General features: G+C 44.2%; 1 protein-coding gene across 2 annotated transcripts in view; it reads right to left on the reverse strand.

Annotated features, from left to right (window-relative positions):
- The window catches only part of LOC148508350 (uncharacterized), a 161,654-nt gene that overhangs the window by 92,438 nt on the left and 51,442 nt on the right, over positions 1-17,774 (reverse strand). For both annotated transcript variants that reach the window (XM_088444660.1, XM_088444659.1), the window contains 2 exons: positions 10,814-10,902; positions 10,344-10,458 (listed from right to left, as the gene is read on the reverse strand). In XM_088444660.1, the coding sequence (XP_088300786.1) occupies positions 10,344-10,458; positions 10,814-10,902 (204 nt within the window). The remainder of the gene's footprint in view (positions 1-10,343; positions 10,459-10,813; positions 10,903-17,774) is intronic.

Genomic DNA, 17,774 nt, shown 5'->3' on the forward strand with positions numbered 1-17,774 from the left:
GTGTCCTAATATAAACATTCCACAACAAATAATGAAATGGACACCACACCAAATTGCTGCACATGCTGAACATAAAATAATACTTTGCTCCTGAATGGCAGAGTTCTGTTGTCAATTACTGAAACAGACGTAAATTAACCACAATTTATCAAAATTGATGTTTTTCGGCAATTTTTGCAACAGGATTTATAGGGGCAATTTTATTAAAGGCAACACTAGGGTTCTGCATTTAATACTGTTTCTTGAAATCTTCAGCAAAATTTATTTATTTATTTTTTTTTTTAAAAGTGATTTTAACAAACGGTGTAAATTTTGCTGCAGCGGGGAAATCCATATGGCTTCTGTAGCTTTATTGGGTGGACAATACAAAAGGGATATATATGGAGGGATTTGCATGTCTCTACGCTACATCCTTCAGTAAAGAATAATAACCCTGTTGCGGAATCGGTATCGGATCAAATACAGACAGCAGAACCCCGACGGACCTAATTCCCAACCGGGCTGGTAAGTAACCTTAATGAATATTAAGTAACCTAACCCTCCCTTAGTGGTGCCTAACCCTAACCACCCCCCGATAGTGCCCAAACCTAACCCCCCCCTCCCCGCACCTTAAACCTAACCCTCCCGGGGGGGGTGCCTAACCCTATCCCCCCTAGTGGTACCTAACCCCCCCTTTCCCTACTCTAACCCTCCCGGGGGGTGCCTAACCTTAAGCCCCCCTGGGGGTCCCCAAACCTAACCCACCCACCCCCACGGCTAGACGCTAAGACACCCGGCTTACCTTCGTTCGGTATGCCGGGTGTCTGTATTTTGTAGTGGGGATAATGATATCTTTAGTCCCCTGTTGGGCTGTCAGTGTCGGGATATCGGCGGGCGGGATAGCGCACACCGGTAACCTGACTGCATCCCCATTGCGGCTGCTTTTTGAGACAATGTTAAACTTGTAGCAAACGTATGTGGCTAGTTTGTGATCTCAAAATACTTCAACTGTATTTTACTTACAGTGGAGTGGTATATACTATAGCTCTTTTTATCTTAATTCACAGCAAATTTAATGTTCATTCCTTTACTCAAAAATACTGTTAACCTTAATTCTTATATAAAGTCTTATACGTCACACACAGAAAATCAACCAGAATCCAGTGTTGTTATTTAACTATTTGCCTGGCATGGTCGCATAGTTTGTGACCACGCCAGGCTGTGCGTTCCCTGGCATGGTCGCAAACAATGCGAACAGTCAGAAATGCCCACTGGGCGGCTGCCGGAAGATAGTCTTACAGCAGCCGCCAATCGCAGAAGGACCTCCAGGTCCCTCTGCATGCTTGCCTACTCCCCGTGTCTGCCGTGCAGCCGATCACTGCTGACTCGGCAGCCATCAGCACCCCCCACCAGGTGGTTGCAGAGAGGAGCAGCCACCAGGGAAATGTAAATGAAGCAGCCCTCAGCCACCCTGTGTATACCTGGCGACTGCTCAGAGGATCAGCCGCCGGGAAATTACAAAGTTGAGATGTTCTGATCATCAATGGCTTCATATATCAATGTTAGATATTAAAATTAATGTTATGTGGTTTTTTTTTTTAAAAAGTTATTTTTTTATTATTAAATCGTGTTGGATAAATTATAAATAGATGTTCTTGACCTAATCCAATCATAAAAAAATGGACAATTTCTGAGAGTTTTTCGGAAGCAAAATTAGCCAGTTAAGTGGTTAAGGGCATTTATACATGCACCAATTAGCTACCAAATTAAGGGGCTTATTCTGAGTTGGGAGCAAAGCAAAAAAGAAAGTAACTGATTTTGCATGTAGCCAACAAATGTTGGACAGCTTTATTTTTATGCTGCAATTTAGATTTCCGTTTGGACAAGCCCGTCTCTAATCTAATGAAGAGGCATTTAGGGACTAAACCTGGTCATATTTGCCTTTTGATTACATTAACAATACAAAAACTGAATTGTAGAAGTTAAAATCAGCAAGAGAAGAATTTAAGCTGGAAAAAAGCACAGAACCTAAATGGCAATTTTAAAAACATATTTTAAATATATATTGCTGCAAGTACATAGTATGGAAAAATAAATTCTAGACACAAAAAATGCAGTTAAATAGTAAAGTAATGTGGGGAAAAATGACAAATTATGTGAATTGCTAAAACTAGAAGGGACTGAAAATCAATTATGGAAATAAAATGAATGGAGCAAAATATGTGAAAAGGAAATCAGTTTAGCAAATACTGAAAAAAAACAGATTGCAAAAAATAGATAGCAAAGCCAAATACAGTATTATGTAAAACAAACTTTGGGTGACTAAATTGCATTTTTTTTATCTTCATTAACAAAGGAGGAAAAGAGTATAAAAGCTGCATAGCAATATTCTATGCACAACATCCACACACTTGTGTGGAAGATTCTAAGGGCCTAACTCAAAGTTGTACGCTATGCCGATGATTTAGCAGTCACACTACGCATGCGTCAAAGTCCATTACCATAACTGCAAACAGCGATTCTTTATTCACAGAGTGACTGACAGTTAAGGGCCGTTTGGGTGAAGTAAGGGTACGCCGCCAAAAACTCAGGCGTGTTGCGACAGTTTCGGGGCGTATCGCTGCCTGCATCTGCAATCCCATGCGCACAATACATGGCACCGGCATCTCAGTTGGGGTAACCATCCTGCATAACCAGAGTCACTCCGGAGGCCAATTATGGAAGGAGCTGTGTAATCGCCTGCGTATTAGTACGAAGCTGCTTAGATTTGCGAGGACATCTCAATACAAATCCCCGAGTCTGTGACATTAGCATATTTCGCATCTCCCCTGCATACACACATGCAGCTGCAGCAATGGAGTACAACTCTGAATCGGGCCCCACTGCGATCGGGACTGCGATCACAGTGACTACGCAGACCCATCGCAGAGTGATTGACTGGAAGAACCGTTTGGACGTGTGACAAGGGGGTGGTCAGCAAAATGCAGGCGTGCCTGTGCATTTGAACGCCGTTACAGGGGAATGCATAAAATAGCCACTGCGATGCCATACGCAGCTCGGGCTTTCACTGTGTGCGATGAGGTTAGCAATTCCTGAGTAAGGTCAGACTTTGTGCGATTGTACTCGATTTTACAGATCGCTTTGCAGTCTTGCTAAGTATTAAGGATGTGTGTAAGGTAAAGATGGTGTCCTTATGTTAGGCTGCGATGGCATTGCGATTGCAATCATTAGCATATCTTCGCAGTGAGACTGCGTGCGTAAACGTTAGTGCGATCACAATAGCGACCCTAACTGAATCAGGCCCCAAGTTCGGTAGCTGATGTTTATAGACCCCTCCTTCATAACTGGGCCAGGGAACAAGATTTGTTGAAAGCAATGGAGGAACCAATTTAAGAAAAGGAGATAAATCCAAACTGTAAATAATACAGCTCTATAAGCCTGAGTTTATTTACAAACATTCTGGTAATATATTATGCTGAAATCCCATCAAGTCTACCAAAGCGGATTCGTTTTTATGAAGAGTTTAGTTTCAAAGTGGATCTTGATGGTACAATAAATGAGACCTATTTAGATTTTGTGGAAGCTTTCTATACTGCTCCACATGACTGTGAGTATAGAGCCTAGGGGAAAGACGTATGGAGCCTAGGGGAAAGACGTAAGGAGCCTAGGGAAAAGACGTATGTATGGAGCCTAGGGAAAAGACGTATGTATGGAGCCTAGGGGAAAGATGTATGGAGCCTAGGGGAAAGACGTATGTATGGAGCCTAGGGGAAAGACGTATGTATGGAGCCTAGGGGAAAGACGTATGTATGGAGCCTAGGGGAAAGACGTATGTATGGAGCCTAGGGGAAAGACGTATGTATGGAGCCTAGGGGAAAGACGTATGTATGGAGCCTAGGGGAAAGACGTATGTATGGAGCCTAGGGGAAAGACGTATGTATGGAGCCTAGGGGAAAGACGTATGTATGGAGCCTAGGGGAAAGACGTATGTATGGAGCCTAGGGGAAAGACGTATGTATGGAGCCTAGGGGAAAGACGTATGTATGGAGCCTAGGGGAAAGACGTATGTATGGAGCCTAGGGGAAAGACGTATGTATGGAGCCTAGGGGAAAGACGTATGTATGGAGCCTAGGGGAAAGACGTATGTATGGAGCCTAGGGGAAAGACGTATGTATGGAGCCTAGGGGAAAGACGTATGTATGGAGCCTAGGGGAAAGACGTATGTATGGAGCCTAGGGGAAAGACGTATGTATGGAGCTTAGGGGAAAGACGTATGTATGGAGCCTAGGGGAAAGACTGATTTAAGGAAAGAATACAAAGGGCTTGATTCTGAGTTGGACGCAGCAGAGTGATTTTTTTTCTTCTGTGCATGGGTCTAAGTCGCACTGCGCATGCGTCCAGATTCCGTACGCACAGAGACGGAGCTGCGATTGAGGCGCACAGGAGACACATGGTCTCAGAAATGTATTGAAAATGTAGTGAGCGTTTCTGGACAGTGACAGGGAGGTGGCTCTGCGGAGGCACAAAGATGGTCCGATTTATGGGTGTGTTATGGGAGTGTTGGGGGCATGTTGCTGAAAGAGGTTGCATACAGAGCCGCACACATAGGAGACCATAGTCAAATGGATAACATGCGCCTGCCACAAGACAGGTGCTAGTTTCCATGGTGCAACCGATGATGCGTCTAAAGACGCACTAAGCAGTAATTCAGCGTAGACTGACGCTGACAGTGGGCATCTCAGTCGTCGCACATTAGGGCGCACTGCTGTACTCCAGGGCTTTAAGCAGCATTTGCATAAAGTAGCAGATGTGTGACCAGCAAAAGACATGGACTACTCAGAATCTCCCCAAAGTGTAAATGGAACATGTTCAAACTTGTCTAATTCTTCGTGCAATATTTAATTTATTAATTAAGAAGTCTGGTTCTGACAATATCCATTGGGACCTTTTAATTTCTAACTTCCCCTTCGTCACTGGGTACTGGTACAGATGTGTCCCTGCTCATCCAGCCTCAATACGCCATGCAGCACTATATGCCTGGTGTGAGTGACCGGTCAGGTCCTGTGCAGCTTTGTTAGCGCTGGGTGTCTTTTTTGCCGAAAATGCATCTAAATCACAATGCAATACGACTAGGACACACCAGACTGGGCTGATTAAATTGATATGTGACACTTGTATATCTGTGTGCGACTGAGGCTCAACAAATCCTGGGGGTCAGGTTGCCGCTGTCCATCCCGGTGTGCTGACTCCTTGCCTGTGGTGATTCCGGTCTGTCCCGTTTTACACTGACGCCTTCAGTCCGTCCCGGTTGTCTGTTGTCTCCTTACTCCAGCTGCACAGAGCTCCGGTAAGAAGGTCTATGCATGGCCGGCAGGGTATTTGTTTACCCGGGTTTTTTTGGCAGTCGAGGCTTGGTTTGCCTGGGCTACACCCTTAGTTGTGTAGCCATGAGGGTTGGTTGCCTGGGGGTATGGGATGGTGGAGTTAACTGCTCAGTAATAGGGCTGCAGGGGGAGTAGGGAGTGTTTGCCCGGAGGGTAGCTGCACAGCAATGTGGCTGCGGAAGGGTGGTTTGCCTGGGGGTATCCAGTTAGAGGTGTGGCTGTGGTGGTTGGTTGCCTGGGGGGGTAGGTGCTCCAACACTTTTACCCTGCTCCTAGATTTTAGAAACATTTGTCAAGCCCTGAATTAATCAGCACAGTCTCCTGGTGCGTCCTATTCGTATCACATTGTGACCTAGATGCATTTTTGACGAAAAAAGGATGTAAAAAGAAGCATTAGCAGAGTCTCACTGTACCAGGCGAGCTGAGAGAAGGACTGTTTGGCGCAACTGCAGCAAAGACGAGGACACATCTGTATATTTTATATATATATATATATATATTATATATATATATTATATGGATGACAAGTTTATGCCACCGATTATGGAAAATTCAATGTAGAATAGGGTTACCCATTTTTTGATATGCTCGTGTTTAATAATATCCGATCTGGTCGCAATAATTCGACCGGTCAGATAAACAGTGGGTGGCTGCAGGAAGTGAATCTTCCCGCAGCTGTTGGTCTCAGAGGGACCATACGGTCCCTCTGCTTGCCTGCACCCTCCCCCCGTGTCTGCCGTGCTGCCAATCACTGCTGATCGGTCAGCACAGCAGGACCCTCCACCCAGTGGCTGCAGAGATTAGCAGCCACTGGGAAAAAGTAAATTTAACCCCCCTCAATCCCTAAAGTGTACATGGTGACTGTAGCCGCTGTGAAAATGAAAGTCGCGATGGTCCCGATGGTGGTGATCCGATATTTGAAAAAATGACACAAAAATTGCAAATATTAAAAAAAAAAAATAATAATATCAGGTGTCAGCATGGGGACTCTGATCGGTCTATTTGTGCTACAGTAGCTCTTCTGAGGGATTGGACCAGACGGGCTAGTCTTCACTCCCCATGTACATCAATGTGCCTTAGACACCCATGACCCTGTCACCCAGTTCAAGGGGTGTCCTTCCTTGCACCACTTTTGGTAGGTACTAACCACTGCATACCGGGAACACCCAACAAGACCTGCCGTTTTGGAGATGCTCTGACCCATTCCTCTAGCCATCACAATTTGCCAAAGTCGCTCAGATCCTTATGCTAGCCCATTTTTCCTGTTTTCAACACATCAACTTCAAGAGTGTACACTTGCTGCCTAATACATCTCACCCCTTGGCTGGTGCCATTGTAATGACATATTGAATGTTATTTACTTCACCTGTCAGTGGGGGATGCAGTCAGGAAGCCGACGGTCGAAGTGCCAACCGCTGGCTTCCCGACTGTCAAATCCCTGCAAGACACTAATGACAGGCGTCGAAATCCCAACGCCTGTCATTAAACTTACGCCGGGAGCCCGGCATACCGAACGAAGGTAAGCCGGGAGCGGACAGCCACGGAAGGGGGGGGGGCTTAGGTTTTAGGGCTCCCGGGGGGACTAAGGGCTAGGCACCCCCCGGGAGGGTTAGGTTTAGGCTAGGGGAAGGGGGGTTAGGGTTAGGCACCCACCCCCTGGGAGACTTAGGTTTAGGCTGCGGGGAAGGGCGGGGTTAGGTTTAGGCAGTAGGGAGGGAGGTTAGGGTTAGGCACCCCTAAAGGAGGATTAGGGTTAAGGGGGGGGGGGGTAGGGTTAGTAAATACTTACCTTTGGAGCTGCCGGGATGTTCACTGCTGCCGGTCTTCCGGCTTCGGGATTTAAACCGCTGGACATAGGTCCGGCGGCATTTCATACCGATCCCGTCACTGGTTTTGATGTTATGGCTGATCAGTGTATATTTAACAAAAAGCTGTCATTGTATTCCATTTATTTTGAATGTATACAATACCCTATGTAAAAATACTGTATAGCTAAATACGCAAAGTCTACATACAACAATAATGACATGCAAATGATGAAAATGCCACAAATCAAATATAGAACACCAAGTAATGGCTATTGCATCACAACACAATGTACATGCTTTCTGCTAAAGGGGAGCTCCATAATAAGAATAAATCTTTGCACATGTATTCTGATTATGTTTCATCTATCTAATTATACATGGCCTTTTTTAATTTGCATCTATGCCCCTCACTGCTGTTTGAATTTAAATTGTCTCCAGGGGAAGCATACATAGCTAATGCTCCATCACCCACTACCACTGCAAGAGATTAATGTATTAATCATAACAACCACAATGGGAGTGCCACCAAACAACACATTTAGACTGAAAACCAGAGAGCAAGGAATCAAATAGCAAAAGCTTCAGAAAAATCAGCTTATAAAAGGTAGAGAAAATGTAATTCCGACTAATTGTAAATTGTATTGTATTTCTTTGAAGAATGCAATTATATTTAGTTTGTTCAAGGTGGATTTTTGTTTTATGTTGAGACTTTTGCTGTTGTGTTCTCTCTTATATTTTTGCAGGAATACAGACACATTTTCAGGCAAAAAAGACTTGAAAAAGACGATCGGCACAAGCCGAGTCGCACTGGACCTGGCGCACCGAGAAGGGCTGTTTGGCGTGTCTGCAGCAATAGCGTATGAGGGCACATCTGTATGTCAGCATATTTAACATGTTGACTTGTTGACAGTGATGTCAACAATACTAAAAAAAAAGTGTCCTCGTACACTACTGCCACAGATGCGCCAAACAGCCCTCCTCAGCACGTCAGGTCCCGTGCGACTTTTTAGCTTAAATGTGCTTCTTAGTAGCAACATGATGTGACAAAACCGCTTCACAAGATTGGACTTATTAATTTGATATGCAACACTTGTATATGTGTGTGCGACTCAGTCTGAATCTGTATACGAAGTGCAATGATGCAACGGCTGCGCCTTTTATTCACGCCAATTTCCGATGTACAGATTCAGAATCTATTGCGCACAGATATACAAGTGTTGCATATCAAATTGATCAGTGCAATCTCGTAGAGCATCCAGCGAAAAAGACGTAGCTCACTCACACCAGGCGTGTCGTGTCGCATGGCGTATTGAGGCTAGGTGTATGTCATCCTAACTCTAACCCTAACAGTAACCGCAGCCTGTGACACTATGAACAAAGTTGTCACCATTCTGAATGTCGAGATTCAGAAACATTCGCCATTAGTGTTGACAGTCTGAATATAGACAATATGACTGCATACCATATGAAAGCTAAAGTGTCCCTGCAGTGAATTACATTTGTATTACCATACTCACAGAATGGCCCAATTTAGAAAGTAATGCATATTACCAGGGGCATATACATCATGGGTGGTGGGAGAGCACACAGGCCCCTGTGCAGAGGGGGGAACACGTTGCACTCCATGCACCCCAGGTCATGGTACAATCGGATTGAAATATCAAATTTTGAAAAAACCTTGCTAGAAAAATCGCGACAGCGCCGTGTGCCTGCAGAAATCGCCGGCCACGCCTGGGCAGTGTGCTTGCTACCTTCTTTGTATGCACCATATTACCGGTGGAAAGAGTCAACACAAAATCTTGCATACGGACCCCCTCATTTGTTAAACTGACACTGCATATTAGTTTTCCCTGCAGCCACCGTGACCTCTGTCTGGCTTCTTTACTGTAATTTGGTTTTGAAGATTTCTTTGTTTCTGCTGCTGAGAAGAGATTTACACAAAAATATGATTTTCAAGATATTTGTATTTGTGCCTCCAATGCGTTAAATTAAAAGTTATACTTCAGAAAATCCCTGATAGACTTTGTTTGAAGGGTTCTTTTTTTGAATAAGTCATATTTATTTGTTTTGTAAGCAGTTACATATTTTATTACTAAAACAAAGGAAAATTTCAGTAGGTTGTTACAAAACAAAATCAGTCCTGAAAATACCCCGTTATATAGATACATGGAGCCATCTAGTGGTGAGAAATGGACTAGCAGTACGTTCCAAGGGCTCTCTGTGCATAAAACACTGCTATTTCAATTTATTAATGTGACATGAAAACCAATTTTCGGTAGCATGACAAATGTGGAAATTCTCCAAAAAACAGTTATAAGAAATGACTTTGCAATTGAATGTAAAAAAAGAATGTATTGCTTGCTTAAATGAACTGCTGTCAGTCAAGGACTAAGATGAGAAGGAGAGTGGCATAGTAGATAAAACAAACATTACATAACATGCACATTGATAGAACAATTCTTTATTTTCATTTTTCATGACTTTCCTTGGCTCAAGGGCAGTGATCAGTGCTGGATTAATGGAGAGGCAGCCAGGTCCTTACCAGGAGTCATAGGCGTGGGCAGACGCCGGCACAGGAGGTGCGGCTTCGGCACTTCCCCCTCCGCCGGGTCATGGACAACCCTGTCCACACCTCCCAACAGGACATAGACTAATCACCTGGGCGGCCAGGTGATTAGTGTATGTCCCGGTGTATGCACCTGCACACGCCTATGCTAGGAGCCATCATGCTTTCGCCTGTGACCTGCAGGCAGCACACACATCATGAAGATGTTTCTAGAGGAAGCCTCACACACTGCACTACCAGGGATCTTTAAACGGTAGGTTCTTTGCAAAGTTGCTGCCCATCTGGTCCTTGACAGAATCATCATCAATGTCTAGCGCTGCTGTTAAAATAATGTGCAGTGTCACTCGGCAGTAGGTGGATCAAGTTTCTACACTACCTAGTGCCACTTTTGATCTTAATTTAGTACTGGCCGTGGTATAGATTTGTCATGAATGACCATATGGAAATATTTTGAGCCTTTAGGTAAAGCACCTCTGGTGAAGTAACAGTAGTTGCAAAGACATGAGTGTGACACGTTTCACAACTGCTGCAGTTTCTAATCAGACTTGGTAGGGTAGATTATAAAAGGTTTCCCTTAAAACAAGAGCTACCTGCAGTTTTGCTTACCTGATAATTACGATGTAGTTTGTCCTGCATTGCTTGGCATATTTCAATCATCCTTATTAAATCTACTCTGGTGATTTGTACTTCTGGTGTACGGTTTTCATTGGTAAGTAAACATCTGATTGGAAAAGACATACACGGTTGTTTATTTTGACAGATGTCAGGTTTGTGATACCTTCTATTAGCTTCAACATAACATATTATAATTTTACATGTTTTTAAGCATTGAAGAACCTATACTGTTCTACAAATACATTCGGAAATATCCACTGATTCAGAAGCATTTTTACTGCAATAAGGCAAAACAACTTTTATCCAAGAATTAATTTTTTATACCCAGGAAACGGTTTGTAAACGAGGGCATTTACACTAAAGCTAGGAACAATCCTAGGTGAAAGTCATCTGGCCTATGTTAGTGCATACATGTATTTACATGACATAATTTTCTTGTCATACTTCATATCATTACTTACTGGAGCCTATCCAGAACAGCTTGCAGTGCATTGCCAAGTTCCAGTGACACAGATGCTCTGGAGCTTAGACCTTCTGTCAGCAGCATCACCTTGCAGAGAAGGAAAACACAAAGCAAATGTACGTTTACTGCAATGTCATACATCCAGCATTGCATAATTCCAGAATTTATTTTTATTTTTTACAATTAATTTTCTTTTCAAAATATGTCCATTGTTATAAAAGTAGAGAAAAATAAATATATACAACAAACTAACATTTTAAGTAATAATTCATAACTTCCATCCATTTATTAAACAGTTTATGGACAATGCACAGCTTCAAATGACTTCTCTGGGGTTAACTTTCTTATGTGACACATCAGACCAGGGTTTATTCATCTATGGTTCGGGACCCAAAACATCTAATTGCATTGTATATTTATATTTACAGCCTTTCTCCTTGCTGAGCATTGAATGTTTCCCCACCTCCACTCATGTTCCTATATTTGAAGTACATACTATTTGGACCCTTTCTCTCTGTAAATTGCTGTGATCTATCGTTCCCATGTATCACCCCATCAATTCACTCCGCCATTTATTATTCTCTGACAATCCCATCATTATCTTTGTTGACTTCAACATCCTGATTGATGATCCACATTATCTCTCCGTCTCAAAAGCTGCTCTCTAACTCCCTCTTGTGGCCTCTCCCGAAGGGTAGACTCTTCTACCATTATGATAATCAATGCCCTGATCAGGTTTTCTCCTGATTTCAGTTTCTGATTTCATTAACACTCCTTTCCCCCTCTCAGACCAATAACTGATATCTCTTCTGCACCACAGAACACTGTAACTCAACCAAATCTCCTCATGCCCACAGATACTTCAGTACTAATAATGTTCAACAACTTTTCACCTCTCTGCAACGACTTCCCTTCCTAATTTCCACTCCTGTCCTGATCTGTCAGTACCATGTCTTAGTGACATTTGAGCAAAAGGGCTCGATCAGTTGGCTCAGGGCCTAATTCATTACGGCTTGCAACTGCGATTACGCACACGTAATCGGCCGATTGTAGTAATCTGCGCATGCATCGCAGTGCGCGAACTAGCCACTGCGATCGCAGTGACTACGCAGACATATCGCAGGGTGATTGACAGGAAGTGCCGGTTGTGGGTGGTGACGGAGGGTGGTTGGCAAAACGCAGGCGTGCCAGTGCGTTTCAACGCCATTGCAGGGGTGTGCATAAATTATCCACTGCAATGCTCTACGCAGCCTGAGGTCTCATAGCGTGCGCTGAAGTTAGCATCTCTGAGTAAGCTTGTGCAAGTGTGGTGAGGCTGCAATGGTACCGATAGTTTTTCAGTCTTGCTAAACATTATGGATGTGTGTAAGGTAAGGTGGGCTTCCCTATGTAGTGCTGCAACGGCATAGCGATCTCAATGGATTAGCATACTATCACAGTTGAACTGCGTGTGTAATCGCTATTGCAATCGCAGTTGCGATCCGTAGTGAATGAGGCCCTCAGTCAGCTTTCTTTCCAATGTCGACCCCATTAATGGTACAAAGAGGAAACACATGGATCTCAAAATCTCTCCCACAAAGTAGGTTGTCTTTGTGTAATGAATGTACTTTGATTAATTTATCACTGCCCAAGATCTCGCCTCCAATTTTAAGTACCAATATGAAATGGTATCCTCTTCACAGAGCAACAACTTGCTGTATTTGTGTAATGAATCCATTTACACCTTCTCTTCACGAGTCTCCACCTTCTTTCTCTCTCCAATTGTACATTACTCATTTACTCAACGCTATCTCCTCACAATTTAGTAGTCTGCTGTTTCCTATGTTAAACTCTCTCCTTTTCCACTGGTATTTTTCCATCTTATTCCTATGCCGAAGCATATTCTGTCTCAGATTACCATCCCGTCTCACAGCTCCTCCAGCTTTTTGAGAAACTTGCCAACATTTACCTCAGACACTAACTTTCCTAACACAACCAATTGGACCCTCTTTAGTCAGACTTCCCAATACTCCCAAGATACTGCACTGACTGAGGTAACCAAAGATTTAGGGGCAGTAGTGATTCATTTTTAAGTAAAGTCTCTGGGCTATGTACTAAATCTAACTCGCAAGGTCAGCTGTTGCGAGAACGGATGCCCCTGCGAGTTACATCTCAGGTACATCGGAGGAGTCTTTCACATTTTCGAAAGACTCCTCTTGAGAATCTGACACTGCGTATGCACACAGTGAGTTTCCGGAGCTGGACGGAAGATCCCTCTCTTGAGAGAATGCTTCCATAGGCATAAAGCAGTTTCCGACATCTGAGGATAGAGTAAACCAACGGCTCAAAACTCAAATACACTACTCTTATTGGAGTTTGGTACATACAGATGTGTTCTCACTCATCATTGCTGCAGTTGCACCAAACAGCTCCTCTCGGCACGCTAGGTCCCATGCTTTTCTGCTAGTGCCGGGAGTGTTTTTTGCCAAAAATGCAATGTGACGATGATACACCAGGAGACTGTGCTGATTAATTTGATATGCAACACTTGCATATCTGTGTGCGATGGAGTCTCTGAATCTGTATACGAAGTACAAATGTGCTACAATGGCTTTTTCAATGCCAAGTTCTATTGTGCTTTGTATACAATATACAAGTGTCGCATTGGCAAATTAATCAGTAAAGTCTCCTGGTGCATCCAAGTCGCATCACGTTGTGACTAAGACACATTTTTAGGACAAAAAAGAAGCAAAAATTACGACAGACGCTAGAAAAGTTGCACAGGCTCATTGCGCAAGGCATCTCGCACCGCATGGCGTATTGAGGCTAGATGTGTGAGGACACATCTGTAGTGGTCAGGCCATAGTCCACACTGATAGCAGGCTTCAGGCTGTAGAGCTAATTAGCATTTTACAGGAAATTTTTGTGAAATCTCCTGCATTAAGCTATTAGTACATAGCAACTAGGCATAATATTATGCAGAAACTGCATTTTCTACATAATTTTATGAAAAAAAAGCTTGCTGATCAGGACCCTGAATCACTACTGCAGCCTAATGGTCATTGCTCTCTTATGGGGTGCTTGAAATGTTTTCGCCAGTGGCTGTCAGTGCCTGGCTCCCGACGTAGCAATTCAATTGTTGCTCCGTTCAGGTGCAGACTTGCACCGGCATATCTACTTGCCCCCTCCTGAGGAGGCGAGCAGAAATGAGTGAAGAGTCCGTAGTTTGGGCGCCCTTTCCTGAACTTTAGAAGGATGTAGTCGTTTATGCAGCTAAACCCAGTCTAATTGTGCACTACAAGCGTGATTATTAATGGACGCCCACAAACAATTGAATTGCCACTTTGGGCGCCCATTAATTACAGCGACTTATAAAATAATTGAATTGCCCCCTTTAAGTTCTCTGACATCTCTGCTGCATTTGACACTGTCAATCACTCACTTTTCTTACATGGCTTAGGTTTTCACAACGCTGTCCAATCTTGGTTCTTACTACACTTACCAAACTGCTACACGCGTGTTTATTTCTCTGGATACACTTCTATTAGCTGGCACACCATATGCTCCTCTGCTCTGCAATTTTTCCTGAAAAGCTAATAAACTCTTTGAGTTTTAGTATCACCTATAGGCAGATTAAGCCCAAACTTTTCTATCTTCTCCAAATCCTTTACCATCAGTGTTTGGTATTACTAAATGTCTTTCTGTCATCTTATCTTAGGATCACATCTTAATTTCTATTGACAACATGACAATAAACCCTAAAGCTTGGTGCCTAGCTGTTATCCTTAATTCAGGATGGTCCATAGTTCCCATATTCATATCCAGAGTATGTACACATCTCACGCAAGGCACTGCAAAAACTCTGATTCCAGCACTCAATCTCCCACACTGACCAATTACACTCTTCCCAGATCTAGATTTTCACCTTGTTTTGAACACAGCAGCTAGACTCATTTTCCTCCCCAAAAGCTTTCCAATGTACAGTAGCTGCGCTCTGCTAATATTTACATTGCTTGCTTGCAGTTTATGGAATCCAATATAAAATACTTGTAGTAATTTATATCCATTCACAAAACTGCACCAACATGTCTTTTTGTTACCAATAAAATCAATTCATTGAAGTCCATCTGGGGGATACCATTACCTGTGGCTTATACCTTAGGTGGGTTGGAGGCGTGCACTAACTAGTTAAAACTGACTCCCACCCCCTATATAACCCCTCCCCATAACCCGGATCCTCAGTCTAATGTTTAACCAAGCCTGGAGAAAAACCTCACAAAAGAACTGAGAATAACAGAAATTAGTCTGAAGTCAACAAACAAGGGAGGAATCCCAGCATCCCCCAGATGCACTTCAAGGAATTGATGTTACTGGTGAGTAATAATCCTGTCTCCTTTATCGTCCATCTGGGGGATGCCATTACCTGTGGGATCATACCCAAGCAAGCGAAATTAAAGGGGGGGGGGGGGGGGGAGGAGGAGACGACTGCTCTCAAAATTTTCCATCCTGCACTGGCATCATTATTGCCGGATGTATGGAAACTGTAAAACTTTGTAAATGTATGTACGGAAGACCAGGTGGCTGCTCTACACAAATGTTCTACCGCGGCTCCATGCCTAATAAGCTAGGACCTAGCAAGGGCCTTCTTCAAGGCACTAAAAACAAGACTGAGGATCCGGGTTATAGGTAGGGGTTATATAAGGGGAGGGAGTCAGTTTTAACTAGTTAGTGCACGCCTCCAACCCACGTAAGGCATAACCCACAGGTAATGGGATCTCCAGATGGACGATAAAGGAATATTGTCAATATGGACCTAACTCCTCTGCTCAAGATCAGCACACTCATTACTTTCTCCCATTCCCAGTTTCTGGAGTATTCGGCTTGCAGCCATTCTGTGGAAATCCCTCTTTTGTACAATAAAATGTTCCTATAACCTTGAAACCGACAAGCACTTGTACAGGTTATTGTACTGGATTATCGGCATTGCCCCTCTACACGGTTCATGCAATACATCCATGTATTCTTTTTCTGTACTCAAACAGCATATTGACCCCAAAACAAAATGCTACTGTATGTTACTGGATAAATTAACCTCACTAAGCACTAACAAGCCCACGTCAATTTGCTTGGACATACATGGAGCACTTAACATGACTTCAGCTTTTCCCTGTAATTGTAAGCAGGGCCCTTTACCTCTTTCTCTATTTGGCAATAAACGGTTGTTGATTACTATGGGTTAGATGTACTAAGCCTTGGAGAAAGTACCAACCAATCAGCTCCTAACTGTCACTTGGCTGTGTTTGAGAAATTACAGTTAAGGTGTGTAAACACTTGGCGATTTCGATGAGCGATTGCACGATTATGATATCGTAATCGTGCAATCGCTCAGTAATCGTGCACAAATCGTGCACTACAATGTTGGAAACGACCAGCGATGTGCGCTCCCGCTGGTAGTTTCAGACATCTATCATCGCCTGAACATGTGGGCCAATCTGCCGATAACGACATATTGGCCATGTTCAGAAATTATGGAGGGTGCCTACACTGAACGACATATCGCACTACAGGGGATAAGGAACGTGTCACGCTGGGAGGCGGGTCTTTGAAAGCTGAGGCCTGAGGCTGCGGGAGGAAACGAAGGCGAGGGGCCTGGATGTACGATCTCCGCATCCACGGGTCTTGGTCGTTGGCGAGACCTAGTCAAAGGTGCGGAATCTAACCCACTAGGTGGTGTTCGCCAGTGACCCCTCCAATCGGGATGTGGGTTTGAGCTGCACCCCGTGAGCAGGTCACGGTCCTTTGACTAGGTGACCAAAGCCCACGGGAAAAGGAGAGACGAACACTCGTGGCCCAATGGGTGGGTGCCAGTAACAGGCACGTAAGGACTGGGGTGGAACCCCGAGTTCGGGATACTGTTCTTGAGGTACAAGAGTGTGCACTGCGGGCACACTCTACCGGGTTGCTGGTCAGAAGGAGTGCACCACGGTGTAATACTGTAAAACGTAGGTAGGAACCACGGAGTCCAGTAACGAGGTGGGTAGTGGTATTGGGCCCAGCCAGAGATGATAACACTGGAGAGGTGGATACATTTAAGTATACTCAGGTGATGGTAAAGCACTGGTGAAATGAACGATATAGCTGCACACAGGCTGAGGTGGAAACGCACTGGTGAGATGGATGATATAGCTGCAGACAGGATGAGGTGGTAGAGCACTGATGAGATGAACGATATAGCTGCACACAGGCTGAGATGGAAACGCACTAGTGAGATGGACGATATAGCTGCACACACTGGGATAGCTCACTGAAAGCAAGGGAACCTGGACCGAGAGACCACTAGTAACACTAGCAGCAACAATGGTTGTTCAGGCAACTACCTGATACACAGGAGCCGGATGTATACCCCTGGAAGCCCGCTGATTTGTCCACAGCGTCAGCTGACCGGCCAGACTGTCAGGGAAGGAAGGCAAGTCAGAGGAGGAAGTTTCATGGCGGCGCCCATGACGGAGACTCCGATCCTCGCGCATCAGGCCGCCTGACACACCAGCATCAGGGAGAATGCTCAGCACCTCCCACATTGCCGCACCAGCCGCCCGACTGCCCGGGAAGTCAGAGGAAGCCGCCAGGACGGTAAGGGACGGCCGATCCCCGGCTGAACTCTGACAGAACGACTGTATGATTACGATGTCGTAATCGTACTGTCTTTCCTAATCGCCTAGTGTGTACGCGACTTTAGGAGCTGAATGGTTGGTACTTTATCTCCATCTACAGCTTAGTACATCGACCCCTATGTTTAATCCAAGATGCAAAGAACTGTAGAGTATGCTGGTGGTGTTTAACTGTTATAAATAGCGTTAATACCTGCCTCTACATGCTGTGTAATTCGAAATTCTGTACCATGCTAATATCTATGTACCAGTCATTTAGATAAGATAGCAAGAATACACACTGCTCCTTCATTCATGTAACAGCACAGATTT

Source organism: Taudactylus pleione, unplaced genomic scaffold (genome assembly GCF_031769625.1).
Source record: "Taudactylus pleione unplaced genomic scaffold, aTauple2 ptg000370l, whole genome shotgun sequence".
In the NCBI taxonomy this organism is placed as follows: Eukaryota; Metazoa; Chordata; class Amphibia; order Anura; family Myobatrachidae; genus Taudactylus; species Taudactylus pleione.